Here is a 15577-nt window from a genome sequence, read left to right as displayed (position 1 = left end):
TCCGAATTCTTAACCTAATCTCACTTCAGAAACTCAGCCTGTGTTCTCTGCAGAATTACACAAAAGCCTTGTCTAGGTTGCAGACTTGCAGTATACTACCTCATGCTTCTTGGGGCAATTTGGTAAATTGATCTGCCCTTGATCAAATATTCATCCTGTGAAACTCACCAAACATTACCAAATAAATATTTTTACAGCATATATATAGTTGTATAGGCATTGGAAAGCTCAGACCGTTAAAGGAGCTAAGAGCAAATTTAGACTGGAAAGAATTAGAAGAGAATGGGGCGTACGAACACAGTTTTGTTGGTGTTGGTTTTTGCAGCTTTGTTCACAAAGGAAACCTTGGCAGCACAGCATGTTGTTGGAGGAAGCCAAGGCTGGGAGGAATCCACAGATTTGAACTCATGGGCATCCGGCGAGAAATTTAAGGTTGGCGATCAACTTGGTAAGTTACTTGTCACTTCGTCTCTAGACAGATATCCGTTTTTTGGTAAATAATGGCTTCTCAATAAAGTATGGTCAAGTCATCGATACCATTAGTAGATTGATAATGTTGTCAATAGCAAAATTTATCGACGTGTTATCTATACAGAATCCGTTCTTTAACAAACAGCGAACGGCATGCACAAAGAATTTACATGTTTGTAATAGTACCTCTCCGTCTAAAACTGGTTTATTATAAATACTTCTACTCATAAAAAGCTATCAGAAGTGTTTCTCCAAATAACACTTATATTACCCAAAAGCACTTTCAACTAAGCATACAAACACGCTTTTTTTGGTTGTTAGAAAATGCTTATTTCATCCTTCCAACATGAAATTCTCATTAAATTGTGCTTGGTGTTATATTATGATAACCAATATAATTTATCTTTCTTGGCAGTTTTTAAGTACACCTCGGGGCTGCATAGTGTGGTGGAGCTACCAAACGAAAGCGCCTACAAGAGCTGCGACACCGGCAATGTCCTAGACTCCAAGTCTAGCGGCAATGATGTGGTGAAACTGACCAAGGCCGGCACACGATATTTTGCTTGTGGCACTTTAGGCCACTGCGGCCAGGGCATGAAGATGAAGATCACTACTGTCGCCAGAAACGCACCTTCTTCATCGTCGTCGCCGTCGTCTTCTGTAGCAGCTGCTTCTTCTTCTTCTTCCCTGCATTCTGTCACTTCATTGTTTGGGATTGCTGCATTATCTGTCCCCCTTCTGCTTTCCATGTTTTAAACTTAGTGTTCTGGTGTATTTTGGGCCTGCTTCATACTACGATGGATGTATGATTTTATCTTCGATTTTGGAGATAAATTATGGTCAGTGATGGATTTGTAATTAAGCTATATTTTTGGTTTTGTTTTGTTATTGATTGGAATTTTAAAGAATAGCATAATAAAGTGGCTGTGATTGGTTTTGTTTTTGGTTTCAAATAGCTCAGAATTATTTTTGTACGAGAATTGATATTTATTTCTTAGTGTAAACATATTGCTCTATAAAATAAACAAAAATATTACAAATTAACGATAATAAAACTATTTTATAAAAACTTAGTAACATGTAAAATGTGGGTTGAGTGATTCAATACAGTAAAAGTTGAGAATATCGTTACATTAAACAATTATTTGATAATGGATCAATGTATATCATTTATAGTTTGTTAATTTTGGATATTCAACTATTATAGAAGTTGCATATTTGCAGAGAGTTAAAAGATTCTATCCTTTTTTGTATCTGGCCGGAGTTGTCATTTAATATTACGGTCTAGTGGTATTCCTCTTTACTTAGAAGTGAAAGGTCTTAGGTTTGATTCTCCTTAAAAACAAATTTGAACCACATTATTGTTGGCTCATTGTGAGGCTAAGCCCACACATGTTACTTGAAGAAGTGCAAAGTTTCAAATGCAAAGGTTGCTTGCTACTAGTTATGCTTATAAGTTTTAGACTTACAAATTTAGAATCTTGCCTCTGTTCACCGAAGTTTTAACATCATTGAACTTGAAAGACCAACGTCTGATAGGTTTTCACATTTAATTTAAGAATTTTTTAGAGTGTAAGTAAGGTTAGCGTTCAGTTAATTGCTATTGCTTGGACCCTAAGTAAAACTAATATTTGGCTGCTTAGGGAACAAAGGCTCCTAATACCTTCCTTGTAGGTAAGAGATTTGGTGAATCAATATTCATACAAAGGCTGCCAATACTTTCCTTGTGGGTAAGAGGTTTGGTGAATCAATATTCTTACAAAGGCTCCCAATACTTTCCTTGTAGGTAAGAGATTTGGTGAATCAATATTCATGGCTGACCTAAACTCTAATTACGTCATAATAGAAAGATTCACTAGGGCTAGGTCTATATAAATACAAGGGTAAAGTCATTGCTCACATCACGTAAAAAGTCAGGTGAACGCCTTATTTATTTGCCATTTAAACTTAACACATGAGTACAACACATATTGGGCGATGTATGCATGCACACCAGAGTCGTAGAGCTTAACACGTAGATTAACTTTCTAATATCATTAACAAGGTTAAAGTTTCACCGTTAAACTTTATAATCATATATAAAGTTTCTTAAACCTGAAATGAGATTCACCATAAAAAAATTTGCACTTTATACCATAATCAATAGGACTTCAACTTAGGTAGTTTTTTTTTTTTTTCCCCTTAAAAAGGTGGACAACTGATCTCGTGGTAAGCCATAGTTATGGACCTAGAGAGATTTCAAGGAATTTGAACTACGTAATTCAGTTTGATGCTTATTCCATGACTTTCAACTATGGAGCACAAGTTCGGAATAAATTCGGAATGGAAAACGAATTTAATTTTAACTTTCTTTTTATTTTTTGTTATAAAAAATAAACGGTGAGAACCGAGAAGATGATAATTTACATCTTAAAGAAAAAGACTATCGGCCAAAATAAAGGGAAAGAAATCTTTTCCGAATCACTTTCATCAAATCTATTCAATTAATCAATATGGACTTTAGAAATTTGATTCAACGGTTACAAATAGGAGGTCCTTTAAAAATTATAATAACTTTAACTGTTGGATCAAATTTTCTTAAACTATATTTAATAGATCATCACCATATAATATAGCGGATGATAGTTGAAATGATTCTTTAACTTATTAAAACAAGTAGTTCCATATTAAAGGTCATAGCATTTGGTTTACAAATATAATTAAAAAATTACTGTAACATTTCTTAATAATAATTATCACAAAATCATAGAATATTTTCTCGCCTTTTTAATCAAAATGGTCTTTAAGATTGTCATAATTCATCACTTTAATCACTGAGATTTAATATCGACAAAAGTGGATTATGAGATTGTCTACCGTCAATCATTTTGGCTTTTTTGTTCTCTAAAAAAAAAAAAAAAAAAAAAAAAACTCTCCGGTAAATTGAAGAAGCTACCAATTCAAGTGAATGAAATGATTTTACAAAAATATTCCCAATTTAATAGAAATTTTTGACATAAAAAGTAAAATAATTGACAATGAACAATCAAATAATAGTGAGGAGGTATAAATAATTGACAATGGAGAATCAAGTAAGCACCACTTGGTGTTTTTAGCTTTAATTTGGTTGTTCGCCTCCTTGGAAGCTTTCTCTGTATCTTTTTGCTATCTTTGTCCTGATATTGAAGTATCCAGCTCACAAAAAAAAAAAAAAAAAAAAAATAATAATAAATAAATAAAAATAAAAGAGAAAAGAAAGAAAGCGTGAATCTTGCGCGCCCGTACTGATGGTGACGAAACGGCAGTCTCTGTCAAGCTGAAACTCTTAACATAAACTTTCACTTAAATTGCAGCGTCGAGTCGTTCTTTACCACATTCACTCCGAAGCGCAAAACCAGAGAGCGAGAGAGAGAGAGAGAGAGTGGAAAACCATGTCGGAGAACGTGATAACGATTGACTACGTGATGGAGAAAGCTTCTGGTCCCCACTTTTCGGGGCTCCGGTTCGACATCATCCTCTCCTCTCCGCCACCTTCTTCGTCTCCCGGCCCTTCTACCAACCTCGCAGCCGACCCCCACGCCGCCAAACAGCCATTCGTCATCGGTAATCTCACTCCCTCGCTCTTCGTTTTCATTTCAATTTGCATTTCGTTGATCCGTTGCGTCCGATTCAGTCTCAGCTGCAACTGCTTTTCAAGTTTAATTCAATTTCGTCAATTTCAATTTCAATTTCGTTGTTGTCACAACGATTGATTAGGTGTTTCGGGAGGTACGGCTTCCGGTAAGACGACAGTGTGCGACATGATCATCCAGCAGCTTCACGATCATCGTGTCGTACTTGTCAATCAGGTTAGGGCTTTGTGCAGCTCCTTCTCGTTGCTTACTTTGCCTTTTTATTTCTCTGCATGTACGATTTTCTGTTGTTAGTTGATTAAGCTATATAATTAGTATAATTCTTTGATTAGTTTCATTTGGACATTCTGTAGGATTCATTTTATCGAGGTTTGACACCCGAGGAATCGGAACGAGTGCATGAGTATAATTTTGATCATCCTGGTAATCATTTTACCATTAAAGTTCGAATGTAGCTTCGTGTTGTTGATTTTAGCTAAGGAATTAGGCTGTGGGCTGTGCTATAATGTGCATATCTGACAGGCATGTAGTGACAAATCATGTTTTGTTGGGATTCTTTTGTATGTCCTATGGGAACATTATTCATATAGTTTACTGATTATCTATTGGTTGTGTTTTTTAGACGCTTTTGACACGGAACAACTCTTGGATTGCATTCAAAAGCTAAAGAATGGGCAATCTGTCCGAGTTCCAATTTATGATTTTAAGACACATAGACGAAAATCTGATAGTTTCCGGCAGGTACTCAAATTATTTAGGTGTTTTCCTCCTTCTTCCTTACGAGTACTTAGCTGGTTTTGCATGTAATAGCTTACTGATTACGCTGTACTATTTATTGTTAATATTAATATTCTTCTTCTTATATTACTTCTATTATTGTCTTTATGTTACCTTTACTGCTCATCTCAAGGTCAATTTTCATCTGTAATTGTCGTTTCTCTTCCCTTTTTAGCATCTGGTTTACTGTTTTGTCAGGTGAATGCTTCTGATGTAATAATCTTGGAAGGAATTCTGGTGTTCCATGACCAACATGTCCGCAATCTTATGAACATGAAGATTTTTGTCCATACTGGTCTGATCTCTTTTGTGCAATTCTTGTCGTATCATCATATTTATTGTCCAGTTAGGGTCCTTTGTGGTCTTCACATCTTTTAGATTTCCATAGTTTTGTTTTGCATGGCATGTTAGTTTGAGCGTTACTTGCGGACTTGATATGGAAATTTGAGCGTTACTTGCGGTCTTGGTGTGGAATTTTCCTCTTCTTTGCCAGTCTCTGTATGCGTGTGAGGGGGAGGCCTTAACCCTTTTTTTTTTTTTTTTTTTATGCTCTATCTCTCTCTCTCTCTCTGAATATTTATCTTACTATTTAACATATGTTAATAGATGCTGATGTGAGGCTTGCTCGTAGAATAAGACGAGACACGGTTGAGAGGGGCAGGGACATTAACTCTGTTCTTGAAATGGTAAGACCCAATTTGAACTTGGCTTATAGTTCTTTCCACAGGAGTTGGGTTAGCCATAACTTTTTTAATAGCGTGGGTAAGACTAGAGTGGCTTTTTGTAGTTTGTTTAGTAACTCTGCTGAGATTATATCATTTCGATACCTGAAATCACACTGAGGCATTATGTATTGTGCAGTATGCCAAGTTCGTCAAACCTGCTTTTGATGATTTTATTCACCCATCAAAGAAGTATGCTGATGTGATCATTCCCCTGGGATCTGAGAATCATGTTGCCATTGATTTGATTGTGCAACATATTCGCACAAAGCTTGGTCAGCATGACCTCTGCAAAATATATCCTAATGTGTACGTAATTCAGTCCACATTTCAGGTATGCCATATGTGTTCGTGTGATTTGTTTTTATATAGACATATTGTTCACCATCTGTCTTTTTCCGGAATTAGGAATTTGGTATTTGGCTTTGATTGTTGATTCCACAACTCGAGTACGAATGATTTACTGTATGGCAAATCAGTTATGGGTCTTGTTTTTAGTTTAGTTGCGTATGGGTCTTGTTTTTATAATTGAGAAACTTTCTAAACCACATTTTCTGAGCATGTTTTGTGTTCTTCTCAAGTATTTTAATTTTCAGCTCTGAAAAGCATTACGAATCAGATTTCTTGTTTGACTGACCCAAGTAATTTAAGCATATAACCTGCATTGTGATGGACTTGTAACCTTAAAACTTTTCCCGACAGTCTGCAATCAGATGACTATTTGCTCACCTTCATCTCCTTACAGGCTTTAATCTAGTTGTTGTCATTTTTCAGATAAGAGGTATGCATACACTGATTCGAGACCGAGAAATATCGAAACATGATTTTGTATTTTATTCAGATCGGCTAATACGTCTGGTAATTTATATTCCCTGCCTTATTCAAATTTCATAAATCTACCAGAGTTGTGCTTCTATTTTCTGATACTCTGATGTGACCTCCAGGTTGTGGAGCATGGCCTTGGCCATTTGCCATTCACAGAGAAGCAAATATAACTCCAACAGGTGTGCTGATTACATGTCTACAATTTCTTCTTACCTCATCCATACTCATTTCATAACTTGATTGCGGCCTGTTCAGTTCAGCTTGGGGATAGTTTTGGATTTTCCTTTAGATGGAGGGGGTGGGGTGTATTTTGATATATGCTATTTTGAGTAAATGGATATATCTCACACAAACATCGATTCATATTTAATTTGCATCATCTGAACTATAGCCTGAAAATGAGGAATATTTGCGAGTCTTTGAAAATTTTCTTTTGTTATATACCAGGATCAGTATATACTGGGGTGGATTTTTGCAAGAAACTGTGTGGGGTTTCAATCGTTCGAAGGTGAGCGTTAAGTCAGATATTGAATTTTAGAAGTTTTATTTGTCCGGCAGTCCTTTGTCTATGCCAACAACTTTTCCTTGTTTATTATGTCAGTGGTGAGAGCATGGAAAATGCATTACGTGCATGCTGCAAAGGAATAAAGATTGGAAAGATTCTGATTCACCGTGTTGGAGACAATGGAAAGCAGGTACCTTGGTTTTAAAGGAGGAAATTGACCAATGGCTATCTCATCCCTCTCAAACCTTATAAAAGTTGTGTATAACCGAGCTATTCCAACTTAAACAGCTTATCTATGAGAAACTTCCAAAGGATATTTCAGAACGTCATGTCCTGCTTCTAGATCCAGTCCTTGCTACAGGTAATCCCATTAATCTCTATAAGCTGGTTAGTTGATGGTGTTGAAGGAAAATTTTCGTCGCTGGTTTTTTCTTCTTCTCATTGTTATACACATAAGTGGTAGGAAGATATCATTTATTTATGTCTTAAGCCATTCCCGTTGAAAGAGCATGTCGTGAGGCATAGTGTACAGTCTGAAAATTCAGATGGTATGACACGTTAGCTTTTGCTACCTTAAAACTGCAGTCCAGGTTTTGTTTATTTTTTTTATTTTTTGGGCATAGGAGTCTTTGTTATGTGGTATGGTGAAGAAGTGACGATCAACCTTAATGGCTTGTAGGTAACTCTGCTAACCAGGCGATTGAACTACTCATACAGAAAGGAGTTCCTGAAGCGCATATTATTTTCCTAAACCTTGTCTCTGTGAGTTTTTTCTTGATGCTGGTTGATTGCTCGTATTTTGTATACCGATAACAACACATTGACTTAAATGCCCTACTATTTTCATCTGCTTAGGCCCCTGAAGGAATCCATTGTGTTTCCAAACGGTTTCCGTCTTTGAAGATTGTCACTTCAGAGATTGATGTTGCGCTGAATGAAGAGTTCCGTGTCATACCAGGAATGGGTGAATTTGGTGATCGGTACTTTGGCACAGATGATTGATCGGAGATAAGTGCATAATTGTAGATTGTCACTTCAGAGATCGATGTTGCGCTGAATCGATCGTAGTTTCTGAATTTGTTTCCATTTGGAAACCTTCAAGTGTGTATTGGCGTTTATGTCCAAATTCTTTAAATGGTTCAGCTGCTTTTTCTTAAATTGTTTCAACTTTCAGCACAGATGATTATAAAACTGATGGTGGAATTTATAAAACTTACTGTGTGATGTTAGTTTCTTGGTCCTCATGCAATTTGTTTAAAATTTGGAAGTGTTGTAAGAATGTAGGTGCTTTTTTGTTGCATTTGGTCGCGTCTAGTAGCTTCCTTGAACAAGGGGACCTATAAATGAACAATGCTTGAGTGCCTAGGATGAGGAGGAATTTTTATTCAAAACTCTTCGTGTTTGAATTACAGAGCTTTGGGTTTATAATCAAACTGTTCATATTATAATTCACTTTGTAACGATTATCTCTGCAAAAAATGAATTAAAAATAAGTCGTTTAGTAAGTTTATTGTAACAAATACATAGATGGCTTATAATACTTTTACCAACTATTATACAGTTTTGACGACTAAACGACTTTAGTTTTAATTGACTTTTTGCAAAGGCGATCTTTATAGAGTAATGTATAATATGAACAATTCTAATTATAAACACAAAGGTATATAAATCGACAACAAACAGTGTGAGTAGGAACTCCTACTCATCCTTTTAGTAAGCAAGTGTTATTCCCCATTAATTGGATAATTTGGGTATTGTACTGGCTTGCATATTTCTTTTAGGGATCGAGAATGCAATTGTAACAGCATCTCAAGTGAATCACACGTTAATACGTTTTTTTAACTTTTTTCATATGAATGCTTGATTGGCACCGAGCACGACATTCTTGTTATAGGGTTGCAGGTTGCCTTTATCAAAAGAATTTGTCTTGTTCCCGATTATATACAAGAATCTCTCCTTAATATCCTATTGACTGCAATTGCGAATTTCGACTGACAAAGTCATTGTCATCGATCCCACGAAACTTGGAATTCCACAGAATACAAGACTTCCAACGGATTGATACTGTGCCGTAATCATTGACTTGGTAGGGCTGTGTCAAGATTGACCCCGTTTGACCCGTTCTCAATGGATTTCCAACGTGTGCCATGATCTTCAAATAGTGGTTTTGAGGCACCTCAGAGCAACTTAAATAATACGTATATATTACTGTTGTTGTATTCTGTTTTGTACCGATAACACAAAGTTACATGGACAAAAACTTCACATACTTTTAGATATTTGTCATACGTATAAAACTTACCGTGCGATGTTAGTTTCTTGGTCCTCATGCAATTTGTAAAATTTGGAAGTGTTTTAAGAATAGAGGAGCTTTTTTGTTGCATTTGGTCGCGTCTAATAGTTTCTTTTAACAAAGGGACCTATAAATGGGACATGGGTCTTCTTCGGATCTATGTATCCTAATCTTAGGAATCCATCAATTCGGGCTATTGAAATTTAATCCAACAGTTACAAACATGAGTTCATTTTAAAAGTTATAATAACTTTAGCCGTTGGATCAAATTTCAATGATCCGGATTGATGGATCCCTAGGATTAGGATCCATGTATCTAGAGAGGATCCATCTCCCTACAAATGAACAATGCTTGAGTGCCTACTCAAGGATGAGGAGGGATTTTTATTCAAAACTCTTCGTGTTTGAATTATAGAGCTTTGAGTTTATGATCATAACCGTTCATATTATAAATCACTTTGTAACGAGCATCTTTGCAAAAAATGAATTACAAATAAAGTCGTTTAGTGAGTTTATTGTAGCAAATACATTAGATAGCTTGTAATACTTTTACCAATTATTATACAATTTTGATGACTAAACGACTTTAGTTTTAATTGACTTTTTGCAGAGACGATCATTATAGAGTTATAATATGAACAGATCTAATTATAAACACAAAGTTATATAAATCGACAAAGAACAGTTTCATTAGGAGCTCCTACTCATCATTTGAGTAACCAAGTGTTATTCCCTATTAATTGGATAATTTGGGCATTGTCTGGCTTGCATATCTCTTTTCAGGATCGAGAATGCAATTGTAACAATATCTCAAATATTTTTATCATATGAATGCTTGATTGGCTTCGAGTACCATCATACTCTGACATTCTTGTTATTCGGTTGCAGGTTGCCTTTATCAAAAGAATTTGTCTTGTTCTCGGTTATATATAAGAATCTCTCCTTAATATCCTATTGACTGCAATTGCGAATTTCAACTTACAAAGTCATTGTCATTGATCCCACGAAACTTGGAATTCCACAGAATACAAAGACTTCCAACGGATTGATACTGTGCCCTAATCATTGACTTGGAAGGGCTGTGTCAAGATTGACCCCATTTGACCCGTTTTCAATGGATTTCCAACGTATGCCTTGATCTTCAAATAGTGGTTTGGCATTCTGTTTTGTGCCGATAACACAAAGTCATGCGGACAAAAATTTATACATGTTTTTAGATATATGTCACAGAACGAGACAATAATATTATACTGGTGTAATGTGAAGAAAGTTGTGGCGAATTTTCAAGCTTAACACGTGGACATCATAATTTGGGTGACGTGAAACACATGTAGCCGTTTGACTTCACACGTGAGACAACCTATTCTGATACCATAAAGAAAGTTTAGGTTCCATCATAAAACCAATTGGCAATATAGGAAGTAGCCCAACTCTTTATAAGTTCATGCAAGATCCCTCCTCCCATTAACGTAGCACTCATTCTCCACACAATGGAAGTCACGCGACACTAAGAGTCAAGACCACTGACTTGGAAGTTTAGCGACTGTGAAGGGCCAGCCATACACCATGCGCCTCCCCATTTTCCTTGAAGACTAAGAAAGTTCTTCTTAGAAAAATGACAATGTTTATACTTTTTCACACTTTAAATATTGCAGATATCTTGAGACCTGCAAATAGTATCCCATTGCTTGCTCACATAAGAAGTATGGTTCACAGAAGTGCTTCCGTCCAACTTTTTTCACTTATTGTACTGTCAGGATTTCTGTTCTTTGAAACCACTAAACTTGGTTTCTGCAGTGCTGATCTTAACGTGGGATGCAAGGAAACTCAAAGGAAAGCCCTTCTCGAGCTCAAAGCCGGTCTCACAGATCCTTCAGACCGGCTTTTGTCTTGGGTGGGAGAAGATTGCTGTCAATGGAGCGGCGTAGGCTGCAACTACGTAACTGGACGTGTGACCAAGCTCAATCTCCGCAATGAATTTTTCGATGGTGAGGATGGAACAGCGCACGAATTTGGCGGTGAGATCAACCCTTCTTTGCTTGTTTTGAATGATTTAATTCACTTGGATTTGAGCATGAAGAACTTCAAATGTGTTCAAATTCCAAGCTTCATTGGATCACTAGAGAAATTGGAATACCTCAATCTCTCAAGTGCATCTTTCGGTGGAGTCATTCCCCACAATCTCGGAAACCTTTCGAGATTGCTTTCTCTAGACCTCAGCTACTATAATTTTGAACTGGTTGCGAATGAAATCTGTTGGCTTGCTCCTCTTTCTTCCTTAAAGTACCTAAACCTCGGAGGAGTAAACCTAAGCAAGGCTAACTCAAATTGGCTTCCCACTGTCAATATGCTCCCTTCACTCGTTGAATTGCATTTGCCCTCTTGTGGTCTTTCCGTCCTTCCTCTCACTCTTCCTTCCATGAATTTTGCATCCCTTTCGGTTCTCGATCTCTCATACAATGATTTCAACTCCACGTTACCTCCCTGGTTGTTTAGTTTGACTAAACTAGTCACCCTGGAAATGCACTCAACCAGTCTCCACGGAGCGCTTCCAGAAACATTTGGCAGTTTGACATCTCTTCGGATGCTTGATTTGTCGGAAAACTCAAACATTGAAGGACAGTTGCCAAGAAGCTTGGGAACGCTATGCAGTTTGCAGACGGTAATTCTTCCTATCAACAAATTTACTGGCGAGATTACTGATTTCGTTGATAGTTTGTCTACATGCACAAACAGCCGCTTAGAGATATCACAGCCTGAGAGGAAAACTGCCTGATTCTTTGGGAAATCTTAAAAGCTTAAGAATCCTCAATTTGTGGTATAACTCATTTCAGGGTTCGATCCCAAAATCAATCGGAAACTTGAACTCTTTGGAGGAGTTGTACATTTCACACAATCAACTGAGTAGGATCATCTCCGAAAGTCTTGGGCAGCTGTCGTCGCAGACTACACTACATATCTCGAAAAACACATGGGAAGGTTCGATTACAGAAGCTCATTTCACGAAACTTAGATGCCTAAGAGAGGTTGAAATATGTAACACTTCTCCAAACATTTCCTTAGTTTTCGACATTAGTTCTGATTGGATAGCTCCCTTTAGACTGAGATACTTGAACATTAGGTTATGCCAACTAGGTCCTAAATTTCCTACATGGCTCAGAAATTAGACTGAGCTGTTCACTCTGGTACTCAACAATGCTAGGATTTCAGATACCATACCGGAGTGGTTTTCGCAGTTGGATTTCCAATTAGATCAACTAGATGTCGCTTATAATCAGCTAAGCGGCAGGGTGCCTAACTCATTACGATTTATCAAACCTGGCAATGTTGATTTGCGTTCAAACCGCTTCTAGGGCCCCCTCCCACTCTGGTCATCAAACATTACCATGTTGTCTCTTAGAGATAATCTGTTTTCTGGGCCAATTCCTCATGACATTAGTGAAGTAATGCCCGCTCTGTTGGATCTAGACGTTTCTCGGAACTCTTTGAATGGAAGCATTCCCCTGTCCTTGGGTAATCTAAGCCAATTAACAACCATGGTTATCTCAAATAACCAGTTGTCTGGTGAGGTTCCTGACTTTTGGGACAATATGCCATCATTGTATATCGTATGTGTCGAATAACAGTCTTTCAGGTTCAATCCCAAGATCCTTAACTTCTCTTACTTCACTCAGATTCTTGATACTCTCTAGCAACTACCTTTCGGGCGAGCTTCCTTCCATGAAAAACTTCACTTACATGAGGAGTCTTGATCTTGGTGAGAACCATTTCTCTGGATCTATTCCGGCTTCCATAGGAGAAAGTATGCCCTCTTTGTGGATTTTGCGTTTGAGGCTCAACTCGTTTAGTGGAAGCATCCCATCCCAGTTATGTGGCCTTTCAAGTCTCCACATATTGGACCTCTCACACAACAATATTTCCGGAAATGTTCCCCGCTGCATAGGTAACTTAACTGGCTTCGGACCAGAAGTCACGGATAAAGTTACAGAAGATTATCTTTACCAGGGAAGATTGAAGGTAGTGGCAAAAGGAAGAGTGCTCGAATATGACTCCATCCTCTACCTCTTCAATAGTGTCGATTTTTCGGACAATAACTTGTCAGGAGAGATGCCATTAGGCCTAACAAGCCTTACAAGGCTGGGGACTTTGAACCTGTCCATGAATCAGTTGACAGGAAATATCCCAGAAAAGATCGGAAACTTGGAGTGGATAGAAACTCTTGACCTATCGAGCAACAAACTTTCAGGTCCAATTCCACAGAGCATGGTTAATTTAACATTTTTGAATCATCTCAACTTGTCACACAACTACTTGTCCGGGGAAATCCCAAGAAGTAATCAGTTTGTAACCCTCGTTGATCAGTCCATTTATGAAGGCAATACGGGTCTTTGTGGGCATCCATTACCAAATTGCCAAGGCGACGAAGAAACACCTCAGGTTCCAGGTGGAGGTGGGGAGGATGATGACAGTAAGCTCGATAAGCTGTAGTTCATAATCAGCATGGTGATAGGTTTCTTTTTCGGGTTCTGGGGAGTTTGCGGGACTTTGGTCATCAAGAAGTCTTGGAGATGTGCGTATTTCAACTTTACTCACGAGGTGTATGCATATGTATTAGCCATTCTGAAGAAAAGATCATAGAAACTATCAAATGTGAAAGCATATGAAAGCAAATAAGACCTGAAAACTTCTTCTTGTTGTTCGTATTATTATTTTGGTAAGAGAGAATCATAAATATCTTATGAGTTGTGGAATTTTACTTTTCTTCCCATAATTGTATTCAGGCAGCGAACTCATAGTTTTCTGGAAGACGAAATTCTCGTGTTTTTCTTGCAACATCTAATTGTTTTTGGTTGCTGATTTCGCGAGACATTCTAAGGATTAGTTGTAAAACTTAACGAACTCAAGGTTTTCCCTTCAATGGCAATACCCATTGCAACAATGGTTTGCATATATTTATAATACTTCAGATTACATCCAGGGTATTGAAAACCCTACTTACAAGGACAGTTTGAAATTCAAAAAAGATACAACAGAAGCCTATCAACGTGTACTGCAAAACCATATTTCAAATATTTGAAAAAGAGTTGTAAACCTACGCTGCTTCTTTTTGGATAAGTGTTGAGGTTGATCACAGCAACTTGAAACCGTTGTAACAGACACTGAAGTAGGACTTGGTCTAACATCCCCCCGCAAGCTGACAGGATGAGGCACCACTGGAAGCTTGGATACCAGAAACTTGAACCGTGATGACAACAGTCCTTTGGTAAAAAGAGCGGCAATCTGATCTCGAGAGCAAATGAAATTAACTAATAGCTGGCCTCGAACAACCTTCTCTTTAACGTAATGATAGTCCACCTCCAAGTGTTTTGTTCTTGAGTGAAAAACCGGATTTGAAGCTAGGGCAATGGAAGACACATTGTCACTCCATATTGTTGGTTTAACAAGATGCAAATGCAAATCTTTGAACAAGGACCTTACCCAAGATAACTCAGCGGCTGTATAGGCAAGTTGCCTATACTCCACCTCTGCACTCGACCTAGATACAGTTTTCTGTTTCTTTGAACTCCAACACACCAAGTTCGAACCCAAATAAATGCAAAACCCACCCGGGGAATGTCTGTGTATGGATTTCCCGTGTATTCTGCATCTCAGTAAGCCATGAGTCGCTCACCACCAGGTTTATACACAAGGCCATGGTTGTACATAGTAGAATCCTCGACTGCCATCCAGTGTGTGTTCTTTGGAGAATGCATAAACTGGCATACTTGGTTCACGGCATATGACAAGTCTGTCTCGTGATAGTCAAGTACTGGAGGGCACCAACTATGCTCCTGTACATCTCCGGATTGTCATGTGGTTCACCATCATGCTCAATGAGCTTTTGTCCAGAAGGAACAGGTGCAGAAATTTGTTTGGCATCCACGAATTTTGTACGTCTGAGCAAATCCAATGCATATTTGGCCTGGTTCAAATGCATTTGATTGCCAAAGTACTGAACTTCCGGATCCACACCCAAGAAGTAACTGAGAGGACCCAAGTCCTTCATCGAAAACAAAGTCCCCAACTTCTTGATCGAACGAGACATTTGTCGAGGGTTGTTTCCTGTTAAAAGTGTATCATCTACATACTGAAGGCAACTGATATTAGGGATTTTCTAGTCACACCACCATTTAACAATTGAAAATTAGTGAAATTTTTAATTCTAATTATGTTCGCGCCTGAAAAGACAATAATTGTAAATTTTGGTTTCGAGAAAATGTTCAGACGTACCAAGACCGGAAAGTTTGGTGAATTTTCGGTGATGATAAGCCGAAAACAACCGGGAATAAATTTTCATCTTCACAGCACTTAGGCTATATATCTCTGTAGACAC

The 15577-nt window shown here is 37.7% G+C and overlaps 3 protein-coding genes and 2 pseudogenes across 3 annotated transcripts; 4 read left to right on the top strand and 1 right to left on the bottom strand.

Annotated features, from left to right (window-relative positions):
* The first annotated feature begins 72 nt into the window (after nt 1–72).
* Nucleotides 73–1409, top strand: LOC125474274 (mavicyanin-like). Its single transcript, XM_048577755.1, has 2 exons — nt 73–448; nt 887–1409. The coding sequence occupies exons 1-2, from the start codon at nt 283–285 to the stop codon at nt 1225–1227; spliced, it is 507 nt and encodes a 168-aa protein (XP_048433712.1). The 5' UTR covers nt 73–282; the 3' UTR covers nt 1228–1409.
* Nucleotides 1410–3801: 2392 nt separating this feature from the next.
* Nucleotides 3802–8140, top strand: LOC125474273 (annotated as a pseudogene).
* A 2679-nt stretch (nt 8141–10819) lies between these two features.
* On the top strand, nt 10820–11980 carry LOC125474177 (receptor-like protein EIX1). Its single transcript, XM_048577617.1, has one exon. It carries the CDS (start codon nt 10820–10822, stop codon nt 11978–11980), a length of 1161 nt encoding a protein of 386 aa, XP_048433574.1.
* A 195-nt stretch (nt 11981–12175) lies between these two features.
* LOC125474176 lies at nt 12176–13842 on the top strand (annotated as a pseudogene).
* A 402-nt stretch (nt 13843–14244) lies between these two features.
* LOC125474175 lies at nt 14245–15289 on the bottom strand. The gene is made up of 2 exons (XM_048577616.1): nt 15015–15289; nt 14245–14767 (listed from the first exon to the last, which is right to left on the bottom strand). The coding sequence occupies exons 1-2, from the start codon at nt 15287–15289 to the stop codon at nt 14245–14247; spliced, it is 798 nt and encodes a 265-aa protein (XP_048433573.1).
* Between the last annotated feature and the right edge of the window lie 288 nt (nt 15290–15577).

This window comes from the organism of the source record quoted next, unplaced genomic scaffold (assembly GCF_019419815.1).
Source record: "Pyrus x bretschneideri cultivar Hongxiangsu unplaced genomic scaffold, Pyrus_bretschneideri_v1 Contig12, whole genome shotgun sequence".
NCBI classification, from domain to species: Eukaryota; Viridiplantae; Streptophyta; class Magnoliopsida; order Rosales; family Rosaceae; genus Pyrus; species Pyrus x bretschneideri.
Note: the sequence above shows the minus strand (reverse complement) of the source record. Positions and strands in the feature narration are given on the sequence as shown.